At 34.3% G+C, this 24,437-nt stretch overlaps 2 protein-coding genes across 6 annotated transcripts in view; one reads left to right on the top strand and one right to left on the bottom strand.

Annotated features, from left to right (window-relative positions):
• Window positions 1-34: 34 nt before the first annotated feature.
• On the top strand, window positions 35-24,436 carry LOC126750560 (uncharacterized). 2 transcript variants are annotated; one of them, XM_050460205.1, is made up of 6 exons: window positions 35-954; window positions 8,677-9,218; window positions 9,272-9,347; window positions 17,408-18,083; window positions 18,136-18,332; window positions 24,183-24,436. In XM_050460205.1, exons 1-5 carry the CDS (start codon window positions 160-162, stop codon window positions 18,327-18,329), a joined length of 2,283 nt encoding a protein of 760 aa, XP_050316162.1. In that variant the 5' UTR covers window positions 35-159; the 3' UTR covers window positions 18,330-18,332; window positions 24,183-24,436. The 2 variants fall into 2 exon arrangements, with proteins under 2 accessions (XP_050316162.1, XP_050316161.1); XM_050460204.1 differs by lacking the exon at window positions 24,183-24,436 and having other exon boundaries at window positions 18,136-18,490.
• LOC126750558 (oxysterol-binding protein 1) overlaps window positions 21,626-24,437 on the bottom strand; it is a 39,990-nt gene continuing 37,178 nt past the window's right edge. For all 4 annotated transcript variants that reach the window (XM_050460200.1, XM_050460201.1, XM_050460202.1 and 1 more), the window contains 3 exons: window positions 23,622-23,824; window positions 22,995-23,110; window positions 21,626-22,106 (listed from right to left, as the gene is read on the bottom strand). In XM_050460200.1, the coding sequence (XP_050316157.1) occupies window positions 21,964-22,106; window positions 22,995-23,110; window positions 23,622-23,824 (462 nt within the window). In that variant the 3' untranslated portion in view covers window positions 21,626-21,963. The remainder of the gene's footprint in view (window positions 22,107-22,994; window positions 23,111-23,621; window positions 23,825-24,437) is intronic.

Genomic DNA, 24,437 nt, shown 5'->3' with positions numbered 1-24,437 from the left:
CAAGCTTTTCCCCACTTCTTCATTGACAGATTCACTTGACATTGACAGCTCCGTCGAGAAAATCCGTAACCTTTTTACTGCTCAAAAATTGTCATAACAATTAATTGTAACTTTTCCCGGCTTTATGTACCTTTAAAATTAAATAAATTCCGCACATAAATGAGCAAAACGGGCGTCGAATTATTGTGCTCCCAATGTGGAAAGACATACAGCAACGTGACAAACCTAAACAAACATATGCGGATGATTCATTCTGGCAGGAAAAAAAAGGAGAAACCTGGAAAGTTTTACTGTGAGTTTTGCTGCAAATGCTACCTCAGACTGTTCAATTTGAAGAGGCACATCCAGAGTTACCACTCAGCGACCAGTAAAGAGAGAAACTTTAAGTTTTTTTGTGCATTGTGCCCCTGTCGGTTTCGCTACAAGACCAATTATAACCAACACCTGAAACAGAGACATAAAATTTTCAATAAATCAGCACGTAAATCACAAAGGAACTTATCGGAGCATAAATGTGCCATATGTGGCTTTAAGTCCACTAAAAAGACCCTTTTAGTTCACTTTGTGGAAAACCATAACATCATACTGCAGGAAACAAAATACTTTTTTGATAGTCTCCAGGAGTTTATTAGCTGGAAGAGCTCATATGAGTATGACACCAATTCTAAGTTTATTATGGATTACTCTAATTTGAGAGAAGGATTTTTGTATAGGTCTTATAAGTGTTATCATCATGAAATTAGGGCCCATGACCCTTATAGCCATAAGAATCAAAATGAAGAGCTGTATTGTCCTGCTAATATTAAATTAAAGAAGCCTAATAATAAGGCTTGCACTGTTGTGGTATTAGATACTCATGTGGGCCATAAGTTGAGGAAAAAAGATTTGAAAGTGGATAAGTTGAATGAGGAGTCTTTGTTGACCAAAATACCATTTAATGATCTTTTTGACGAGGTAAGAAACCTGTGTGTTCTCTCTAAAATGAGGGAAACCTCTTTCATTGTAGTGGAGCTTAGCAATGTTGGAGAGTGGTGCATTAACTTCTCTTCAATGTTGATTAGAATGTAGTGAGTTTAATAAAAAAAGTTCACCGAGTCTGTTCTGCAATTTGTAGATTAGGAATTAGAAGATTAGTTCTTTTTTTGAGAAGGAGGAGGAGGATACAGTACACCCTGTAATCCTTCCACGTTTATTATCATTTAATTAATACATAATTCGTTTTATAATATAAATGCTATGGTAAAGAAATAACAAATTTCTTAGTAGCACCTAGGTGTACAAACACCTGTGTGTGCTAAAAACAGAATAAATGATTTATTATAGTTAACAAGATTTAAAAAAAATATATATATAAATTTTAAATTAGTTCACATAATATAAATTTACATCATACATTCATTGCATCTTAATTTAATTTAGCTTACTTTTAAATTTTTCTTCATAATACTGATAGATGTATGATTTTACTTTTCTCTTAAATAAGGTTATATGTGTTATGTCTTTAATTTGCTTTCGTAAAATGTTGTAAATTTTTGGCCCAAGCCAAGAAATAAATTTGAAATTGATGTTGTTTCGACTTAAAGGTATTTCAATTAATTGATCTGCCGCTCTACCACGTGTGTTATGCATATGATTGATATATGTTAATTTATTTTGATTTTTGTGGATATATATGGAAACTGTGTGAATATAAATACATCTTACATTTTGAATTTCTTCAGTGAAAAGTAAGTGGGATGGGTATCTCTGGGATTTTTGGATTATGTTAAGCTTATTTAAATAAATATTGTTCAACCCACCCCTAATATGCCATAACGAATCACAGCTTCTATCAGATTTTTATAAATTATTTGTAAAAGGTTTTTGTTAAATATATCTCTGAGAAGAAAAAATTTATGTAGCAGTTTATTTATGTCACATAATCAATGTGAGGACCCCATTTTAGGTACTTATCAATTACTATCCCAAGATATTTGGTTTTTGAAACTTCAATAATTTTATCATTATCTACTAATATAGTTGAGAATGGAGGTCTATTAGCTTCAGTTAATGAAAAGGCTATATAATTAGTCTTAGTAAGATTTAATAACAATTTATTCACACAGAGCCAGCTTTTAATTGCCCTGAATCCATTAATTGCTTTTTGTTAAGTCTCTGGCCAAGTATTTTCACTGAAAATTAATGCAGTATCATCGGCATATGAAACTGATAATCCATCTATATTTATTTTTAACATTGAATTAATGTAAACTAAGAAAAGAATGCGGCCCAGAACAGTGCCTTGTGGCACACCCATTTCTATTCTCAATTCACTACTTAGTGTGTTATTGATTTGAACCCTCTGATATCTGTCTGTAAGATAGCTTTTTAAAAGTTGTAGCACTGTTCCTCTAACTCCATAACAATCAAGCACATTAAGTAGTCTTTCATGAGAAACAGTGTCAAATGCTTTAGCCAAGTCAAGAAATACTTTTTTTGCCCAGATTTAAATTTTTAACAATTTCAGATGTCAAAGTCATCATTGCATCATTGGTACTAGAACCCTCAAGAAAACCATATTGTTGTGGTGAAAGGACATGGTTAGCAGCCAGAAACTCAACCAACCTTTTCTTAATACACTTTTCTAATATTTTAGAAAAATTTTTGAATTTTTTACAGCAGTGACATTGCCGGATTTTAATATACGAGTCACAATCGATATTTTAAAGCAGTTTGGTACTTTTCCGGTTTCAAGACAAACATTCATTATATGTGAAAGAGGATCAAGAATTTCAGTAAATGTTTGTTTAATGACCCTTATTGAAACCCCACCATGACCGGATGCACAATTATTTTTTAGAGAAGATATATGTTCAATAAGTTCGTTTTTTGTTACAGGGCTAAGAAACATTGAGTGAGGATTATTAAAATCTACTGCATATGTTTGTGTTGAAGGAGGGATCTTTTTTTCCATTTTTATATCTACGTTTATGAAGTATTTGTTAAAGTAGTTTGATATGTCTTTATCCGAGTGAATTATTTCCCTATTATCCCCTACAAGCTGAATATTACCGGCCTTATTATCTTTTTCATTTGTCGCGTCTTTAATTATGTTATATAAGGTACTTGAGGGGAATAAGGCCTAGCTAAGAAAAAAATTGAATAAAGTGAAAGACTGTAATGTTAATATTTAGTTTAATACACCAAAGTGCTTATAAGGTTATATTAATTTTAACAAACTTAAAAAAATAATCTCTAAAAAAAATAGAAAACATAAAATAAATATTAAGAAAAATATCGCAAATCGGCCTTATTATCCGATGGAGGTTTAATAAAGCCTATACATAAAAATGGCACAACTCGTTAATTGGGCGAAGTTTAGCAGCCATCGGGACACTCAAAATCATCCATGTCATTGACTGTTAAGCCAACACATTCCTCATGGTACCATTTAAGACATTTGCTGCACTGCCTCATATCGGCCTGCCTGTCTTCCTCACATCCATGGCAATACCATTCGGTACTTAACTTTTCCCTGGGGCTTTCAATATCTTTATTTAATTTGGCACGACTTTTGTTCTCCTCGGTAAAAAGATCTCTAGTGACTGGAGTTCCTTTGTAGTTTAGAGCTTTTTTTCGATTTTTTTTAGGTTTTTCATTAGTTTTTACTGGTGTGGGCAAAAGCTCATTAACAGAAGTGACTTTTGTTGTTCGGCTCTTTAATTCAGCAAGAGGGATATGGTCATCAGTCGAATCCGAGTCAGAAGAGTAAACATTGGAATAGGAAAATTTGCCAGACTTTTTGGTTGGATGCCATTCCAGACGGACCAGGTTGAGGAGATTCAGGTGGACGCCTATTTTCTTTGTTGGTATCATCCGGTGCCGGTACATCTGAGAGAATTGAAGGAGCAAATGCTGTTTCTGGAATTGCCTCGGGATTTAATGGAAACAGACCAGTAGACTTAAAACCGTTTATAATGTTACTATGTGTCATGCATTTAGACCAAACATTTGAAAGTATGATGTTAAAACGTAATTTGGTCAGCTTTTTGTTAGGATTCTGATCCAAGAATAATAATACCTTATTATCCCAATGATGCTCAAATGAACGATATACAGATTTGTCGAGGGGTTGAAGCTCATGTGTTGTATTCGATGGCAAACAGTAGAGATCTATATCAAGTGAGTCTCCAACATCAACAATTGACAAATCAAGATGATAAGCTGCACCATCAAAAACTAAGAGGCACCTTCCTGGACTTTTGTATCGGGCTAAGTGCTTGAGGAATTCTTTAAAAAGTTCGTTAGTCATGTAGCCTTTATTTGATTTTTCCACTAGAGTTCCTGGTGGCAAATTATCATGTAATTCTTTCCTTTAAAAATAATCATAGGAGGTATTGGTATTCCAAGCGCATTGACACATCCTGCAATTGTCACACACTCTGCATGTTCTGACGATTGAAAGTGAACACGTTTTACCCCTTTCTTAGCTAAACCGGTTGGCTGGTGGTGAATAGTCAAGCGGCATCCTTTTTCATCATCATCATTAAGTTTTTGAGCCCTAGCTGGATTCATAAACTGCGCTTTTCTTTTAGAAATTACAGGATTTCTCTTCATGACAGCCTTTAGCCAGTCTTTACCAGCAAGTTTTGAAGTTGTATTAAATTAATGAGCAATTTATTATCTTCGCAGAATCTGAATACCAATCGACGAAGGATCCCTGGAGTCACAGGTAGACCTATGTCACTAAATCTTCTTATTCTTTTAACGAGATCAGCTTCTTGTTCTTTTTTTTTAAATAGATTTACGACCTAGTCTTTTTATTAGGATTCCATTCTGAACATGATTTCTAATGGTGCTTCTGGGAATATTAAACCTTGCCGCAGCCCCATATGTACTCAGAGTACCGCGTTGAACAGATCGAACTGCTGATATTAAATCCTCCTCGCATCAAGGTGCCTTATTACCTGCAGGTACCTTATACCCTTTAATTTCATTTTCTTTGAATTATATAATTCAACCTGGGATTGGCAGTGGTCCGTATGGTATATTTCATTCTAATCGAATCACATCTTCCTTATGGTATTCCATTCTGGGGGTCTTGTTCAGAATCCTTGTTATACTCAGTATTCTTATTACAAAAATGGGCACTATGTGTGCTAAAATTCGACAGTCGTGTGGACCACTGTTCCTTAATCACTCTGTCCTAACATTGTATTGCATTTTAATTCTGGAGACTGTGTGCCTTGTTCACAAAAAGTTCAGAGAGGAACTGTATTTCACTCAGCCATATGATAGATTTTTTTGCTATCTTTAGCTATACCGAGGACTGAGAAAGTGAAAAGGTCCATAATTTATAACGGAAAAAAACTATTTAATCATCTTCCCCTCTCATTCATATGTGAATGACATTGATTTAACTACAACAGGCCGTGTCGTTCCATAGTGGATGACATCTAATGCTATTTAAATGGGTGGCTTACACGGTTGGCCCCGCACGAATCTCTAGACATAGTTGGCCGCGGCATATTATTATTGCTAAAGGTTATTACTTCGTATTTTAAAAAAACACAAAATTTCGTGAAAAATTGTATATTTCTTAATATTATAATTGATTGATTACACACATGATTACTATAATATTATAGTACTTAATCAAGTGTTTTTTAACTAAAAAAAAGTTCTAAACCTGTATGAACACAAGCAAAAGAAAAATGAAAACAAAACGAACAGATTGTTACATTCTAATGTATAAAAAGAAAAAAATAGTACCTAGGGTAACACAAAAGCTTAGCTAATTGGCAAAAATTATGCAACCATCGAAAGTCCAGAATAGGGAAACTTAAGAATGTTTAGAATTAAAACAAGGCATCAGGCAAATTTGAGGCTGTGACGGGCATGGCGAGTTGCAAAATGTAAATACCATTTTGGCTTTTTTTCGTGCCATTTCTCTGCCGGATTCCTTTTGGATTTTGGCATAGCATTCAGCGCACTTTCTTCTGATTTTTTTCCCATTTGAATCTAATCTCTGTAAGAGCTGATAGTATGAGCCCTTTGATGATCTTGGTCTTTCCATCGGTTTTACCTCTTCAAGTTTGTCTACTAACGATTCTCGGAAAATGGGTATGGTGATCTTTTTTTTTCGTTACAGCCTTGTACACCACCCACGAATTCACTACTGCCATGCCCAGTAACAGTTACATTCCCAATTTCCGGTACCATTTGATACCCTTTCTCAAAGTGGAGACGTAGGACCCCATCTGGTCGGAGAGATCTATTCCAGCTTTACCCTGGTTATAATCAAGTACTGTACAGCTAATGGCTTTTCAGTGGCACGTCTTGGGACGGAAGCTGCTGTGGGAACACTCAAAGGTCTCGCTAAAACGTTTTCTTCAGAGGGCTCATCCTGTAGCTCAGATTTTATTTCTTCAGTGGGGTTTGTTGGAGTCTCGTCTTCTTCTTGTGATGACAAAGCATCAATATTAGAGCTCGTGGAAGGCAGAACTTGTAATGGAGCAGTATTAGAGGCAGTGATCGAGCTTCGTTCTTGTGAAGATGATTTTTGCTTTTTTAGGGACGTTTTTGTTTTTACTGGAGCAAGTTCCGGAGCATGTTTTGCGGAAAGCATTCTCACATCTCTGGTATCCTTCCATTTCAAGATAACTATACCATTATTATCTTCTCGGGCTATGATTTCTCCTCTTTTCAAATTCTTCTGAAGAACCTCTTTCGGAAGATCCTTTTTAGATGACCTTACTGTACCTACAACGTGTCTGTCTGGATAACAGGGCTTTTGCTAGTTCATATAGCTTGTATAAAAATTGTCAACATAAAGCGTTCTTCCCTGGTCCAGAAGATCATGTAAGAGTTCCATGCAGTCGTTTTTCGCTAGTCCGGTTTCTCTCTCCCCACTTGCAGACTTTTCACTGTAGATTTTTAAGTCCCAGGTATAACCATCTACTGAGCATAATTTAAAAAGTTTAATACCATATCGATGCGCCTTATTTGGTATATATTCATATTGGCGAAAAATTAGTCGTCCCCTCCAAGGTACTAATGTCTCGTCAATAACAATAAATTCACCCGGGCAAAATAGATTTTAGAACTTTCTCTTCAGGATATCGACAAGCGGCTTGATTTTTCCCAAACGCTCTCCCGGAACAATTGTTTCATTGTCATTAAAATGAACCATTGACAACAGTAACTGATACCTGTTCATTGACATCACTGCTCGCGGAACTGCAAGGTTATAGACATTACGAGTGGATCAATAATCTGAAAGGGTACTCAGTCTTACTAAGCCCATCCACATGGTTGGCCCCAAGAACTTTTTAATTTCGTCGTTATTCGTCGCTGTCCATTGATTTATCCTTGGTCCTTTGGTTTTTTAGCTTGATCTTATTTTTTGTTGTGCATATTTATTGGTTTCCGTGACAATATAACTAATGATTTCGTCATCGACAATCAACGAAAAAATGTCTAGTGGCGTAGAGTTTTCATCAAGATCTATTTTTAACCCCTGGGGTCCACTAAACACGAATTGTTTGTGTCTTCCACAGTATTCAGTCCAACCATGATTATCATTTTGGTCATCTTGATAGGGTTCATCCACTTCATTGGCAAGATCATCTTCCAATTCTTGGACTTCCAGAGTTTCAAGTATATCATCTAGATCTTCTATATCTTCGTCTTCAGATGAGTGTGAATATTCTTCGATGTGATGGTCAAGCAACGTTTTATTTTTTGACATACCAGGATACCAAACAGGGTCATCAATGGAATCATTGGAGCTAAAGTATCAGTATCAGTCTATTTCACGGAGAAGTTCTTGTTCTGTCAGTAGTCTCTTGTTTTCTTAGTGGTCTCCTGGTCTCTTCCTCTTACTCATTTTACTTTTATTTTACACTTTCACAGGGGTATCTGCAATCATGACATTGAATTATGGATTCCTCACTCATGAAAGCCAGAGCTGTAATGTGCCATTGCGGCAAATATACAGTTCAAGGTGGAGAAATCCATGATTCAACGTTGTCTCGAGATCTGGTAAGCTTCTATTTCTCTTCAAAATGACCTGTAACAAAAGAAAAAGCTGTCATTCATATATGAATGGCGTGGCCTATCCGTCAAGAAAGAGTTTAACTTTTTCCACAGGCCGCGTCATTCCTATATGAATGACACATTAAAAACCATAAATTGATAAAAAATCTTGTTATTTGTCCATAATAACATACCCAAATAATATTTAAACCAAAAATATAGACGTATAGAAGTAAAAATGAGCTTGGCCTCGAGAAGAATTATTCTAATAACATCAGCACGGCAGTAGATGTGTTAAGAAAAGAACACTGTGCAAGGAAATTTCGAAAAACATTTATTAATAAAACCATATTATTCGTTGCAGAACTATTTTAATGACCCTCTCAATTAGTTAATAGGTTTAAATGCATGTATTATGCTTTTTTTTTGTAGTTTTGTTCAAATACTTTTTATGTTATTTCATTAAAACATCTATGTCCTAAATTGGTTTAAATTAAATTTATCTTTTATTATTTTATATGCAACTTAAAAGTAAAAGAATAATAAATGTGCTTTGTGTATGGACTAACTTAGAAATTAAGGATTTAGAGATCAGGCTTTGTACACAACATTATTTTGTTAGTTACAAATAAAGCTACTTGACTTTGACTTTTTTTTTAGGTGAGGAGTTCCATTTCAGAATCAAATGTCCCCATACTCACCGAACCTGTCCTATACAAAATCGAAACAAGTTTCAACTTATTTACAAGCCTAAAAGACTCAAATGATGCCTTAGAACTTGACTTATGGATAAAAGACTTGCAAGACTTAAATGTGGTATTATTTTATAAAGCCGAAGGTTGCATTTTCAAAGACTATCCTGAGCTGAAAACAGAAGAATTCGTTCTGGTACTAATGACAGATGCGCAGGCCCAAATGTTACTTAAGTACGGCTCTGACGGGGTCTGCATTGACCGATATCCGGGAGTTATTAAAAGAAAACGAATACATCTGGTCACCATACTGGTCGAAGACGAAATCGGAGAGGTGTTGCCCTGTGGATTTCTCATTTCCAATAAACTGAACATCGACATCTTAAAAATCTTTTTTGCACACGTGAAACACCGCGTTGGAGCCCCCATAGAACCGAACGTGTTTATGGCGGATACAGAACCTTGTTTCGCTAAGGCTTGGGTTTCTGCTATGTTACCTGCAAGCATGTTGTAAGTTCCATATATTTCTTAATTAACATTTGATTAGTAATTGGATATTTTAGCTTATTTAACCCGTGGTCTGTGGATTTCGCATGGAGGAGGAATTTAAAGCTGAAAGTCAAAAGAATTGAGAAACAGGTATTAAGGTTTACTACCTATTACTTTTAAGTAATGAAGCAAAGAAAACAGTTTTTTATATTCGGTTGAAATTCAAATATATTTATTGTCTAACAAGAATCTAACCCTAATCACTAAGATAATATATGAAAATATAAGTAATAATAATTTATATATAATGAAAAATAATATTAATCATATAAAAACATAACTAATAAGTTATCACAAAATATATACAAGAACAAAAGTACAAGAGATACATAAACTTAATAGCTTCACAATATTATTTGGCAATAATTGTTTTAAATCACGAGAAGATATGTTTAGAAATCGGCATCCAGATTCAAATGGACACAGTTAAACCAAGAGCATGAGCTCTGTATAAAGGGTCTTTCTTTGCTAAATTTGTCCTACTTATATGTTTGTAAATAAAAAATGTTTTGTCTTCTATTATTAATAATGTAAAGCACAACAAAGTAAAGAAAAATCAAACCAGCACCTATGGTTTTCTGACGAAGGGAAATCATATTGAATCTGCTGAGTACCAAGTGCTGATTCAAGTCTAACAATAATAATAATAATAATAATATTCCTTTATTGTATGTTACAAAGTGAATGTTTTCAAATTCTAACTTGTAGAGTAAGGGCGACAAATATGGAATACTTTTTTTAAAACTGCAAAATTATAAGAACTTTTTTATTTTTATAACACAAAAATATGAAAAGTAATTAAAAAACATGTTATATTAAGCTATTTGACTACCTTGTATTTGTAAAAAATAAAAACGTTTCAAAAATCGTAATAAAAAAACTAAAATATTAATATTTCCTTTTTTTTAAAAATAGGGTCTAAAATATGGAATGCTTAGAAAACTAAACTAAATACTAAATCTATTGCCAGAAATCGCAAATATAAATGCCAGATACATTTGAGGTACATTGCAAATGACACCATGAGTTGCAGGATTTGCACTGTATCCACTGTTTGTCGGATTTTTTGCTTTCCAAAAACTTTCCACCACAAAACAAGCACTCTGAATTATCAGAAACATCCGGAACTTTTTCGCCAGTATCATCTGCCACAAAGTCTTCTTTAGAGGAGCTACTTAATTTTTCTGAACTGTATCCCAAATTTTTTATCTTACGCTTAGCTTGACTTCTTGAACTGTTGACGTGCTGGGAGTATCGGAATCAGTCAAGCTTGTTTTACTCTGCCCAATTTGTTTTTCAACTTAAAATTTTGATGTAGTTGAAACAGATGCTTGTGCGGAGGATTTCAATTCTGTTTTGTAAGGTGACGCAGTTATTACGGCAGCTTTTCGTCCTTGGTTGCTGGTTTTTTTACAAATGATTGGGACAGGCGAGACCATCTCAGGAGTTACAATATTTGTTGGTGGCGTCGGATTTTCAGTATCTTGAGGCACTGGAAGAGGGACAACAGCATCTTTTTCGATAGTTTCGGAGGCAAGAAAGTCAGATTCACGACAGACATTTGGATTAAGGGGAAAAATTCCGGTGGCTTTAAAACCATTAACAGCAATCTCACCACGCTGAACTCTTAAATAAGTCTTGCCGAAAATTTCCATCACATCAAATGCAGTTACTGGTCTGGCATTTTGTCGTACCCACGGTCTTATCCAGTGGCGGCTCCTTCTTAGGGTCAATTGGTCAATGACCTCCCTTAAATAATCTCGTAAAAATACCAATTTTATTATAAATATCTTTTATCTAAAACTTCATTGTGAATTATAAAATTCTCTAAGCAGTCTGCATTGACAAAACAAATAAATATATTATTAACGTCGCGCCTCGCGCGCATCACAAGCCCGTCGCTGGGCCGTATTTTAAATTGTCCCTATATAGTTCTTATGGCTTATGAAGAAATACATGTAAAATAGAACAAAGAAAGCAGATTAGCATTTCGTGAGCGGGAGTGAGAGTCACCTTTCAGTCCTATATCGCTAACGTAGTCGACGGCCCGACTGGATGAATGTTTTCAGTTTTGTTTTAGATAGTTACTGCAAAGTATATAGATTTCAACTAGATTTGTTAGACGGTGGTTACTGTTTGCCTCCCGCACGAAATAATTGCCTTAAAATCTGCTGGAACATTAAATTATGATGTTCCAGCAGATTTTATTTTAAATATTTATGACGGCTTGAGAAAAAGGAAAGTGGTCGACCAAAACCAAATATGAATTTAAAACAAACAACAAAGGATGAGGTGAAGATATTCAAAAATATTTTAAAGAATCAATGTACAATTTGTGTGATTGGATTTGTGGCTGCAGTGTGAGAAATGCATTTTTTTGCTACCCGTGTTTACTGTTTTCGAATGACGCTGTATGGGCGAAAATGGAGTAATTGACATTAAGCATTTAAAAGTGAAAATTACAAAGCTTGCTTCTTCCACTACTCATATAAATTCATCAATGAGTTACGCAAGTTTAGGGCGTGTTAACACAGTCTAACAGTTGAAAACTATATACTTTGGTGTTAACATAAGACAGCAACTTGATAGTGTATATCGTAAATCTGTGCATGACTTTAATGAATCGGTTTCTAAAAATAGGTATATTTTAAACAAACTAATCGGCTGTGTAAAATTTTGCAGAGTTTTCGAAATTGCATTGCGCGGTCATGTCGAAAGTATCAGCTCCAATAATCCTGGAATTTTTCTGGGCCTTATCGATTTTGTTTCTGAACTGGATTTAATGTTTAAAGAACATATTGAAAAAGGTACAGTATTTAAAGGCACATCAAAAACAATTCAGAACGATATTTTAGAATCAATGTTAGCCATTGTACATACTCATATAATTAAGGAGATTGGCCAGACAACTTTTGTGGCAATTCAAGTAGATGAGACCACAGACAGCTTCAATAAAACGCAGATGATTGTCATATTGCGATATGTATTAACTGATATTGTACATAAAAGATTTTGGAAATTTGTTAACCCTCCAGGTGCCACGGCACAACATTTAACTAATGTAATATTGGAAGAACTTCAATTATCAAAAATTAATCAAGCACCTGAAAAATTAATTGCCCCCGGTAAACTGGGAGGAGTACAAACAAAAATTAAAGAAATATACCCAAATACACACTTTATTCACTGCTATGCCCATCAACTTAATCTTATCCTGCAAAAAGCGGCGAGTCAACATAAACCGATAAAAATATTTTTTGTAAATTTATACTCATTTTCGGCCGATCTCCAAAACGTACGCTGGTTCTGGGTAGAGTGGTTTCGATAACCTGTTTATACCCTTTTTCTTATATTTTTATTTAAAATATTTACTCTAATAAAAAGGCAAAGTTAATTTTCGGAAAACGATTTAAGCATTTAAAGTTATTTTTACCCGTTTAATAGGGTAAATATCTCGGTAAATATTATTGAGTTTTATCTAAGTCTGTATTTTTTATCTAAAATATAAATGCTAAAAGATCTTTCAAATACTTTAAAAAATCAATAGTTTGATTTGTTTTTTTTCTATTAGAGTAAACTAAGTTTTCAAACCAAAATGACCCCTCCTCCCCCCCCCCCCCCGAAGGTTGACCCACGAGCCGCCATTGGTCTTATCTCCTCACTGTAATGAGCTTTGAATGGTCCCATAAAAGATTTGTCAAGGGGCTGAAGTTTATGTGTTGAATGTGGCGGTAAGCACACAATCGTAACATTATTTTCTCTGACCATATTAATGACATCCAATATTGCGAGTTATGACCGTCTAATACGAGCATAACTGGAGATTCAGGTGTAGGCTTTACTGTCGCTACAAACTGTTTAAACCATTTTGTAAAAATGTTATTTTGTATCCACTCTGATGGATGACATTCGAACTTTGTCTCAGTTGGAGCCCCCTTTGTAAGCTGCGGGCTTAAGTTTTTTCTGGGGAATATAACTAAGGGTGGAACAAAATTGCCCCCTGCACTCATACAAAATACTACTGTAATTAGTGAGCCTCGTTCTGCGGAAGTCGTGCAACCAATTTGTCGTTAAGGCGTATCTTTGAAGGCACTGTAGAAAGACCACTCTCGTCAACGTTGAAAACGCGGTCTGCTGAATAGTTATGTTTTTCATATTCATTCGTTAATATAGTAAAAAATGACTGAACGTTTCCTTTGGAAAAGCCCTTGGCTCTAGCAAAAAATGTGCCTGTAGGTCTTCTAAATGACAATGTATCTGAGTGCCGTCTCGTAAACAGCCTAAGCCAGCCTTTTCCAGCTGTTTCTTTGCCGAAAGGATTTGGCAGATTATTTTTAACAGCAAGATGATATGCCTTATGTCGTTTCTGGTTAAAGCAAAATACTTACTTTCCATATGAAGTAAGTACCTTATAAGTTCATCTTCTATTTCTTTTGTAAGCACTGTTGGTCGACCTAGTTTTGTTTCAGCAGAGATATCTGAATCTTCGTTTTTCTGACAGTGTCTAAAAAGGGTTGTTCTGGGAACATTGTAAGTTTTGACTGCCTGCAGGTACCCCATTTTATGTTCCTTAACAGCACAAATTGCTTGTATCATATCATTTTTTTCGTAGCATTTTCTTTTTCGACTACCTTTTGACGCCATACTGCAATAAAAAAAAATTACATAGTTCTATTTCATCATATAAAAATTGAGGTTTCTAACGCAGAGTACAAGCACAAGATTTGATAGCTTTACAATGGCTTTTCTTTTGTTTATTACTTTTTTTTGCTTTTTTAGTTACAATAATTGTTATTGATATATTATTTAGTATAAAAGCAAATTTAGAAATGCTTTTATAGCAACAAAATATCACTATTTTAGTATTCTTAATGGGATACTAATATGAAATACTATTCCATATTTGTGGCTCAAAAAATTCCATATGTATAATACATAATAACCTAATCTTATAATATTAAAAAAAAATATTTTTATGTTAAAAAACAAACTTGACAGTTCAAACTATGATGTTTGAACTGTCACAAATGCACAACAGTTTGAATAAAAAATAAGTATTTTATCGCTAACACACGGAAACAGCAAGATCTGCAAAACTTTTATGATGCCGCAAAAAAAACGACTGTCCATGGTGAGCCAACAAAACAAACTAGAGACGGACCGTCGAAAAAAACCTTAGATGAATGCACTTTTTCTGGTTGACAACTATTCCATATTACTGACCTATTCCATATTTGTCGCCCTTACTCTAATATGTACAAAATACCGGGATTTATTACCTTTTATAACAATGGTGATTTAAAAAAAAATTATGGTTTGTTAACTTTTGTCAGAGAGACACTAAATGTTGATGTAAATCATATAAAACTAAATTGATCACAGGAAACTATCAGTAAAATAATATTTGAGCATTTTGGTTTATGATTCGAGGTTACTGCAGCATATAAACCGCCTCCGATAGCAGAACATATATTTCTTAACGATTTAACTAAATTTTTTGAAGAATCCCTAACAAAAAATATTGAAATTTTTACTGGCGATTTGAATATTAATATAGAAAACAAACAAAACCCTATTGTAAACGAATATCTCTCTTTAATGGGCCAAAATGGTTTTTTATCCTACATAAATTTTCTAACAAGGGTAACTCATAAAACAGCCACATGTATTGATGATTTATTTGTCAGACAAATAATTTAAAATTTAAATCATTTATCTTGAATACTCACATAACAGACCACTACCCAATTATGCTGAATATTAATCTCGAGACAAGCGCTAATACTTTCAGTGAATCTGAAGAACAAATAGACTATTACAACGATATAAATTGTGATCTCTTAAAACAGAGTTTGTCAGTTCAGGATTGGCCAGAAGTCTTAGGTGCAGAGGATCCTGAACAAGCCACGAACTTCTTTTTAGATATTTTAAGTCTTTGCAAAATGTCACCTTAACCCATTAATACCTAGCGTCCCTTATAAGGGACCCGCAAATTCCTTGCGATAAAAAAAAAGTGGTTATACATCGAGCACTTAGAGTTGCAAAGCGTATTTAGCAGACTTGATTCGACGTGTCAGGTGTTTTTGTTTTCTATTTCTCGCGAAATTATTTATGTGTTATTGAAAATGGATCCCTCCATATACTCTTCTAGGGGTCAGGGGTGAGTTATATTTTATGTATGTGTAAATAAACATTTTCCGCATTGATTACTAATTGAATCTTTATATAATGTTCAAAGAAAATAGTAACGGTCATCGAACTCCTGATTTTGTAACCGCGTGTAAAATACGTTACTACATATGTTGTGTCCCTTATAAGGGACGCTAAGCGCTATGTCTCCTTTATTGCAGATTGACCTTAGCTCAACTAATGGACTGTTTAGAGGAGGATGACGACTTGCCGAAATCTCTAACATCTATATTTTACCTCCAGATGATGAAAATGAGACCGAAGTTGATAGCGACGAATCTGACGACGAGCATTCAGCGAATATAAATCACCTACCTCGCGGAATCTTATGTCAGGAATATGAAATAGCTTATGTAAATGACTTTGACGATTCTGACCCTGAAGATTTACTGCCTTTAGAAAAACCTAAAAGGCAATAACAATACAAAGCAACAAACAGAATACGCGTACTAAAAATCACCTGATCCTGATACTGGCCGAGTAAATAATAGTGACCTTGTGATTGTCTGTAGCCCTAGTGAACCCTCACAGGATGCAAAAAATGCAACTGCCTTGGTTGATTTTTTCAAATTGTTTTTCAATAAAGAACTTTTGACGTTGATTATTACGGAAAGTAATAATAGGTATGCACGGCAGAAAAATGTAGAACTAAATTTTACTCTGGACGAACTGCATGTGGTACTAGGAGCGTTTCTTTTATCGGGATATGGAAAATATCCAAACAGAAGACTCTATTGGTCGAGTGAAGAAGATATCCCAAAAATATTACAAAACAGCATGCGTCGAAATCGGTTTGAGAACTAAACCTGAATGTTAGAACACACAATAGCATTGGTGAGCATTTATCCATTGACGAGAGCATGGTGCTATATTATGGAAAACATTATGCCAAGCAATACATTCGGGGTAAGCCCATAAGATTTGGCTACAAAAATTGGGCTATTTGTTCGAGTAGCGGATACATGTATGGTTTTGAGATTTATACCGGAAAAAATCAAAACAAAGAAAAAGAAAAGAAATTTGGTTTGGGTGGAGATGTAATACTATCTTTACTAGAGCAAGTCGAATTACCTTCAGGTAAGGGTTTTATTAAACAGAAATTTAATTTTCAAAGGATCAAATAGAAAGCAATAAAAATATTAAAAAATTATAAGGTTATAGCAGATGCAACAAATGAAAAAAGTAAAGCAAAGTCTTCCAATCATGCGTTTGTAAATGAAAATAATCACAGTTTTCCAAGTACTCTTGAAATGGTAAATTATTGTTATACATATTTTAATAACATTGGTGTGAAAATGAAGAAAAAAATAAAAAACACAAATTACCCTCAAACTGTAAAAGAAACGCCTCACATTCACCCTTATTTTTTAAATGGGAAGGGGCGTGTTGTGATAACATCTTGTGAAAGGGCATTCAATTTTCTTTACAATAGCACTTTGTTTTTTTTGTTGCACAACACACCCCTTCCCATTTAAAAAATAAGGGTGAATGTCGCCCCCGCTAAGGGCTTGAAATTTTGGGGTTCCAAATTTAAACAAAAATCGTTTTTCTAAAATCAAAAATCGACGGGTGCGAATGTTTTTGTTTTGTAAATCAACAACCTCTAAAAACTAACGCTAAAAGAATTAAACAATGGTGTTGGTTCAAAATCTTTTACAAGCTACCATACTGCGAAAACTCAAGTTAACAATTTTAAACTTGACAGTTGTAACTAGAATAAAAAAGATCACTTGACCCTCACTCCTATTTAAGATTTTAAGGGTGGCTGTAACCCGCGCCAAGGGGTTGAGGTACCAAGTACCTTAAGTATTTTTTAAAATATTTAAAAAAAGGGCCCCAAACCTTCCTGGACTGTTTTCGATAGGTCACCCTATATACATTTATATATTGTACTAAGGCCATATGTTCCAATTTCATCAATATACACTCCATATAATATTGAGAAATACAATTTTTTTCAGCTCGAAGTATACCAACTACTTTGGACCTTATGGGAGCAAACGGACCACAACATATTCGAAACCCAACTGCAAAACGTATGCGAGTCCCTCAGCCAAGACCCGGAAACCGCGAATTTCGCCCTTTATTTCAAAACGCACTTTATCTCCCACGGGGACAGTTGGGCCTACTGCCACAAAGGATTAAACAACAATTTATGCTTCGAAAAGACCCATAGGGCCCTAAAATGCATGCACCTGATGGGCCAAAAAGTCGAAAGATTCGACAAATCCATTGGGGCAATCATGAGGTTCATAAGGAACAAATACGTCGACCGTTTCGTTCTATCGGACGCGGTGAATTTAATACAGAAAATGCAGAATATTTGTTTAAATCATAAAAGCAGCCTGGAAATCGATTTGGAGTTTGTTAATAATAATCCGGGTGGGGGATGGAGCGTCTTATCCAGTGACCAAACTAAACTTTATTCGGTGCAGAAGGTTAAAGACGATTGCGATTGTCAGCTGAAGTGTTTTGAGTGCAATAGTTGTTTGCACCAATACATTTGCTCTTGCATTGATTGCACTATTAGCTATAACATGTGCAAACACATTCATTTGGTTTGTAGGCTACCGGAGAGTGCTACGGTTTCCATACCGATGCCCATCAATTATTCTGTGGAAGTAACTTTCGCTGATGGTAATAAATCGATCTTTCAATATAGTGAGAAACTGGTATTTTTGGTTTTTAGATTCGGATGACGACACGAGCGAGTATTGTAATACGGAGTTTATTGAAGAAGTCGATTCGGCCGAAAAGACTTGTAAAGAAATGCGGTCAAATTGCAATGCTGAGTCTTCGGAAGTTCTGGTGATGGAAAAGCATGTGGAGCCTTTGCTGGAGACCGCTAAGAAATCTAAAAATTTGACGGAAACCGTGAAATGAAATGTAAATATGTATCTCTTTTTATATTAAGTTAAGGTACAAAATGTTAATTATTTGCGATTTCTGTTGAATTGAAATTGTCTATTGATATGAAATATACGTACAATTTAAGCTATAAATTTTGATAGATAAAAATATAATGTTTTTTAGACTTTCCTGGATATCTGTAACTCGGAATTGTGTTCTGGTACAAAAATGGTTTTAAGATGAAAAACTTAAGCCAGGGATGCCCTTTATTTATTTGTTTATTTATTTGAAACTATTTTAAGAATGTCCTGAAAATATTCTCAAAAATTGGAAAAATCTACTAGGTAATTTGCAACAAGATTTCTCCAACCAAAAGTGCTCTAAGTAGGATTCAAGTCCTGAACCCTATGTTTTCAATCATGTTTTTACCTCCAAGTCCATCCCTCTATATTGATGCGAAAGAAATTTGAGAAACTGTTAAATGCATTCAAATTCATTTATTCCACTTTTGATTACATAAAGTAATATGACGTCGGCGATCCTAATCTTTAACCCAGATGCACGTTTTTTACCTTCAAAACCATCCTTAGGAACTCCTCTATATTGATGCGAAAAAAATTTAAATAAATGTCAACTAGTTTCTCAGATATGATCCAAAACATCAACTAATGAATTAAAATCCCAAAATTTTTCGATCTTGTTTGACAAAAGTGATTCTAATTCAAAACGTTTTTAAGTTATGAGAATCCTTTATGTATAAAATTATAGGGCAAGAAAAACCCTACCTTAGCAAACGCTTTTTAAGAAAAATTTGAATTAATTCATAAAAATAAGTATCTTTTAGAGATAATTTTCAAAAATCTCCTTAGCTACACATATCCTCAAACTACAACCACGTTTAATGTACGTTCACACTGCTGGCTATGCGATGCTATAATCCACTATCATCGCTTGCTTGTAAAATCGAAGGTGTTCACACACAGTGCGACCACCGCACTGCTATCAGTTGCATTTCGGTTTTCTTTGGTGAATGATGAATTTTCTTCATAAATATTTACTTTTGGAAAATACGTCGTTAAAATATATGTTTATTAAAGCAAGGTGTAAACGTAAAAGATTATGGATACATAAACTTCCTGCTAAATTTCACGAGTACTTTCGTATGTCACGACAAACATTCTACTATATTTTGAAAGGAATTTTTCCGCATTTACGAAAAAAAAAACAACAAACTGGAAGAGACCTATAGGAGTAATGGAAAGACTTGTAATTACACTAAGGTGAGTGAATAAAACTAAATGTTTACAGAAAAAACAAAGGATTTATTCTTATTCAAAATTAGGTTATAGATTTGTAAGGCCATAATCTGTAGCAAACTCAGAATTGGTCGACGTTGAAGGAGAAATTATTGGAGTTGTTACGTAATTCGAAACATTTGAGTAATTTGGCGTTTGCTGTAGATTAGGTATTTGTTGACTACCTAATCAAGGTAGTATGGGGGGCATTTTCTGTATAGTAGGTAGGAAGCTCATTAAAAAGTGATAATTATCATCGTTTTGTAATGAATTAGTCGTTTGTAGTATTTGAAGTTTTTCTTTTTCCAATCTTAAAAATGACTCCATGTCCGTATCCGTATCACGTTTTCGTTTTAAAACCCTTTTAACTGGAGGTTTCTGAAAGGCTGGTTTTTCGCAGCTAGTTTGCATAATATCATTATGGACCGTAAAGGTATGATACACAATCTGACAACCATTGTTATGGAAGATCTGGAAGTTCATGCGATACCGATAACTAGAGCTTATAATAGAGCAACAGGCCAAGCATATCAGTTACGCGATACTTTGAAAAACTATTTAAATACCCATCGACTTTTCTAGAAGTTGAAAATGATAATAAGTTCAAAATAAACCATTTGAATTTCAGGTTTTTTATTTTATATACTTTGAAACGTAGACATCTGCAATTACACAAAAATTGCAACGTGGTATTGATAATCTCAAGGATTTTAACCCATTTTTTTCTAACGAATTTATGCGAAAGAATCATTACCAATAAAGAAAAATGATTCCAAATAGTACTCATATGATTTTCAATATTATACTTACTTGACGAGTTCATGTCTCTGGCTACTTCATCCCATAATTTAGTAATAATGTCTTTATTATGGTAGTGTTTTGATTGTTGATTCCACAATGGTTCACGTGTTTGGATGCTAGTTATTAATGTTTCGGCAGCCATATTATTATTCAATTATTTCTGCAGCGATATCTCCGACGATACTGTGCAAGTCGAGATACGAAAACAAACAAGTTTGTTTTTCAAACCATCGCGCAACTACGATATTCATCGCATCGCTTCACTCACACTAGCCAACTGTATGAACAGCTGCATAAATTACTTAATGTTTATTCTAATAGCGACGCATCGCCTAGCGTAGCATCGCATCGCATAGCCAGCAGTGTGAACGTACACTTAGGTATTAAAGTTATATCCCTGATCTCTTTAATAATAGTAATAATAATAAACGACTCTATTTCCTGAAATCATTTATAATGTAATAGATAAAAGAAAAAAAAACAAAATTCCTTATATTGGCAGTAAACTTCAACGAGTAGTTCGCCTAGGATGGTGCTCTTCCTCTAAATCCTTGTTTTTATTAAAACACAATAAGAATAACTGATTTTTAAGTACAACTACCTTACCTAATTCTTATAAATACAAATTTACAATTTTATTAATTGACAAAATAATTTTTTTTTAAGTTTTTATTTTATTAATTTTAGGTCAGCATACATATTACATATATTAAAAACTTCTTTCAAGAAAATCAGTTTTATGCAAAGGAGGTGTTAAGATATCCTTTCTTCTTATGTTAATATTAGCCACATCTATCCTAAATGATAACTTATCATATAGATATGATAGAGCTTTAGACAAGAGTATTTTGCGATAAAAACAAAGAGCATACATTTTGATTCTGGAATCCATGGGTGGCCACTTCAATTAAGGTAATTTATGTGAAACATGCCCATATTTCCTGATTCAATAAAAAAAGCTGATACAAGAATTTTGTACCCTTGGTATTCCGTAAACAGGTGCACAATAATTGAATTGAGACAGGATCAAAGTGTCACATAACATTTTTTTAATAGCAACATTCAATAACTTCCTATGAGGATGCAAAATTAAACTTTAAGCAATTTCCAATAATCTCCATAAAAAACAAACATTTTCTTAAGGTTCGGGACATTATTGGCAAATTACCTAAAAGATGTGGCCTTAGAGCATTCCCTGCAACAATGAAAATGCAATAAAAAAAACACAAATCGTTCAAATCCTTTAAAAGTTTTAATATGCACAATAATATAACAAATTCCATTATTTCTTTTATTGATTGTTATTTGTAAACGGAAACTACTGTAAACCCGATTAAAATAAAAATATTCCTGGCTATTCCTTCGGAGGGGGAGTGAAACAAACCCACTCAATCAATTAATTAAAAAAAAAAAAAAACTGTCCGATAAACGCGTCGTTAGAATAAAGTTTGTTTCACCCCGAAAGTTAAAACAGACGACGCCTAATCACGACCTAAAAATTACGCTTTACAATATGTATATATATTTTTTTTTGTTAAATATAATAATATAAACAAGTTTTCTTTTCTCTCCTAAAATATATCGGGACAAACGGACCAATCGCCGACCTCTTTACACTTCCAATAAGTGCCCTTGTATACGTGGGTGATGACGTCGCTGCCCTCTAACGTTTTCTGTTCGAACCAGAGCGGTTTGTACGGGGTAAACGGCCGTCCTAAGAATTCATTTGTTAAAATAACCAAATATTGTATAAGGTGTCTCAAAAGAAATTATGTATTAAAAACAATTAATCCGATCTGACATTAAAATTTCTGATGACGGATTGACACTTGCCGATTATTTTATTTTAATTGCGCTAGGTAAGTTGGTTTGTCAATATAGAAATGTTAGATTTCAGAAAAGCCCCACAAGAAAAAGACCATAGGACTCAGTTTAGGACTGCACTTATGTGACCTCTTCTTGAGATCAATTTGCTTGGTGATATTGGAGGTGCGTTACCTTGCTCTTATATATTGGAATCAGGTTCCTTGTTTATCGTCAGGTAAATTTTGAAGTTCAGGCAACAAAAGCTCATTTAACATCCTTGCAATATGTTCTTCAAAACAATGGCTCGATAATTCCTCGGTCACTTTTGGCGAATGAATGGGTTTTTAATGCCTTCATTTCCAGGCAATTGATCTAATTTCTGGCTTATACCAGGCAGCAAAAGGCCATTTCTTGTTTGTTCTAGGCAGTAAAGGTCCATAATATCTAGTCTCAGTATTTTCGGGATCATTTCTGGTTTATTCCAAGCAGTTGAAGGCCATTTCTAGTTTGTTCTAAGTACTTGAAGGTGTTTTTTTCCAGACCTCTAAACTAACCTTCTCTCATTTCTAGGTAATTCAAATTAAGTGTTGGTCTCCTCAAACTTATTTATCTAATTTTGAATCAGAGGAACGCTTAGTGTGCAATAGTCGCAAAAAAAAAAACAGTTTTTATAAAATTCCCGCATAGAAACTAAATTTCCAAGAGCAGAGCTACCGTTAATTGACAGATCCTCGGCGGAATAAACAAATATAAAATTTCTTTTGAGACACCTTGAATTTGAACTCATCGATTATACCTTCGGCAGCGGCTTTTTCCGCCTCGGCCTCCCTTTGTCGCCTGACCGCTCTCTGTTTCTCTTCGATCCGGAGTTTTTCTTTGTTCGCCTCCTCCCATTTGCCTTCTTCCATTAACCTAAAAGAAAGATGCCAAATTAGTGGGTCAAAAACGCGTGACATACATCATCCATCAGGGAGTTTTTTTACTGTTCTTTTTAATGATGGGTTGAATTGGGATGGATTTTTCTAAGGAAAAAGTAGCCATAAAATCGCGATCTTTTTACGATTTTTGTCTTTTAGACACTATAATCGAATTAATTATTTGCAAACTATATAGACAATCGATCAAATTAGAAATTAGAATATAATCGAGAACAAATTCCGTGGTTACAAGTCAAAGGAGAGTGTAGTGATGGAAGTCGAGTCGATAGGACAGGATCCTAGTGAAAGTGTTAATAAATATTGTAAATGTAACATTGTTTTGGATGACTTAAAGGCGATTGTCCTAATTAACCATCTCAAAGCAAAAATCTCACCAGACAACCCGTAATGAAATAACGCTACTCCTGTGTAGAGGGGATAATAACGTAAAAAAAATATATTTTAAGGCGATTTAAATCATAATTTAATGGGTAAAAACGTACTACCTTTGATCGGGTCTTAAGCGGGAATCCGTAGGCGCGACGCCCTCCTCAATCTCGTTCAATTGAGCCGCCAACAATGTGAAATTATAAAATTTATCCGAATCTTCCGGGGCGGGGCGACATTTCCACGCGACGATCGGAGTCCCGGTTTGATAAACGGGATTCGAGGCCGTCCCGGTGTTTCCTGTAACCGGCGCGATTTCCACCTAAAACGTTCAATTATTTAGAATTGTGAATGTGTTGAATATTCATTTATTTAAAAAGAAAATAAGAAAGAAATAACTATTATCATAGTCAGCCTAGAGGAGGTACCCTAGACTAACTGTGGTAAAAGTTTCATAGGCGCAGAATAAATTTTAAGTTAATTATGATTTTTTTAAACGAACCCTCTAAAAGGCTAAAAATAACATAAGCACGGAAATTTTAAAAACGTTATACCAAAGTAAAGTACTCTTTTTGCCTCATATTTTAGTACCATAATATACAGGACGTACCGTTTGAAAAAAATCATATTTTATAGTAACTTTTTTGTGACACACCCAGTATACATAAAAATATTTTTAGTTCGTAGGTTTTTGTCAACCCTACAACTTTGCTGTGGAACTTTTTGCTCTACCTCGTATAGTTAAGGCGCTATCTTAGCCGTACACCTTGTTGACACACCCTGTATTTTATTAATTTTTATTTGTAATACCAATTAGGAGCACATGCAAATATCCGGTTATCTAGGTGCATATTTCGAAAATATTGTATGTCTATGTTATGCATTATATTTATGTATGTAGATATATGAAATAAATAAATAAATTTAATGAAAAG

Source organism: Anthonomus grandis, chromosome 2 (assembly GCF_022605725.1).
Source record: "Anthonomus grandis grandis chromosome 2, icAntGran1.3, whole genome shotgun sequence".
Lineage (NCBI taxonomy): Eukaryota > Metazoa > Arthropoda > Insecta > Coleoptera > Curculionidae > Anthonomus > Anthonomus grandis.
This window is presented reverse-complemented; position numbering and strand designations above follow the sequence as displayed.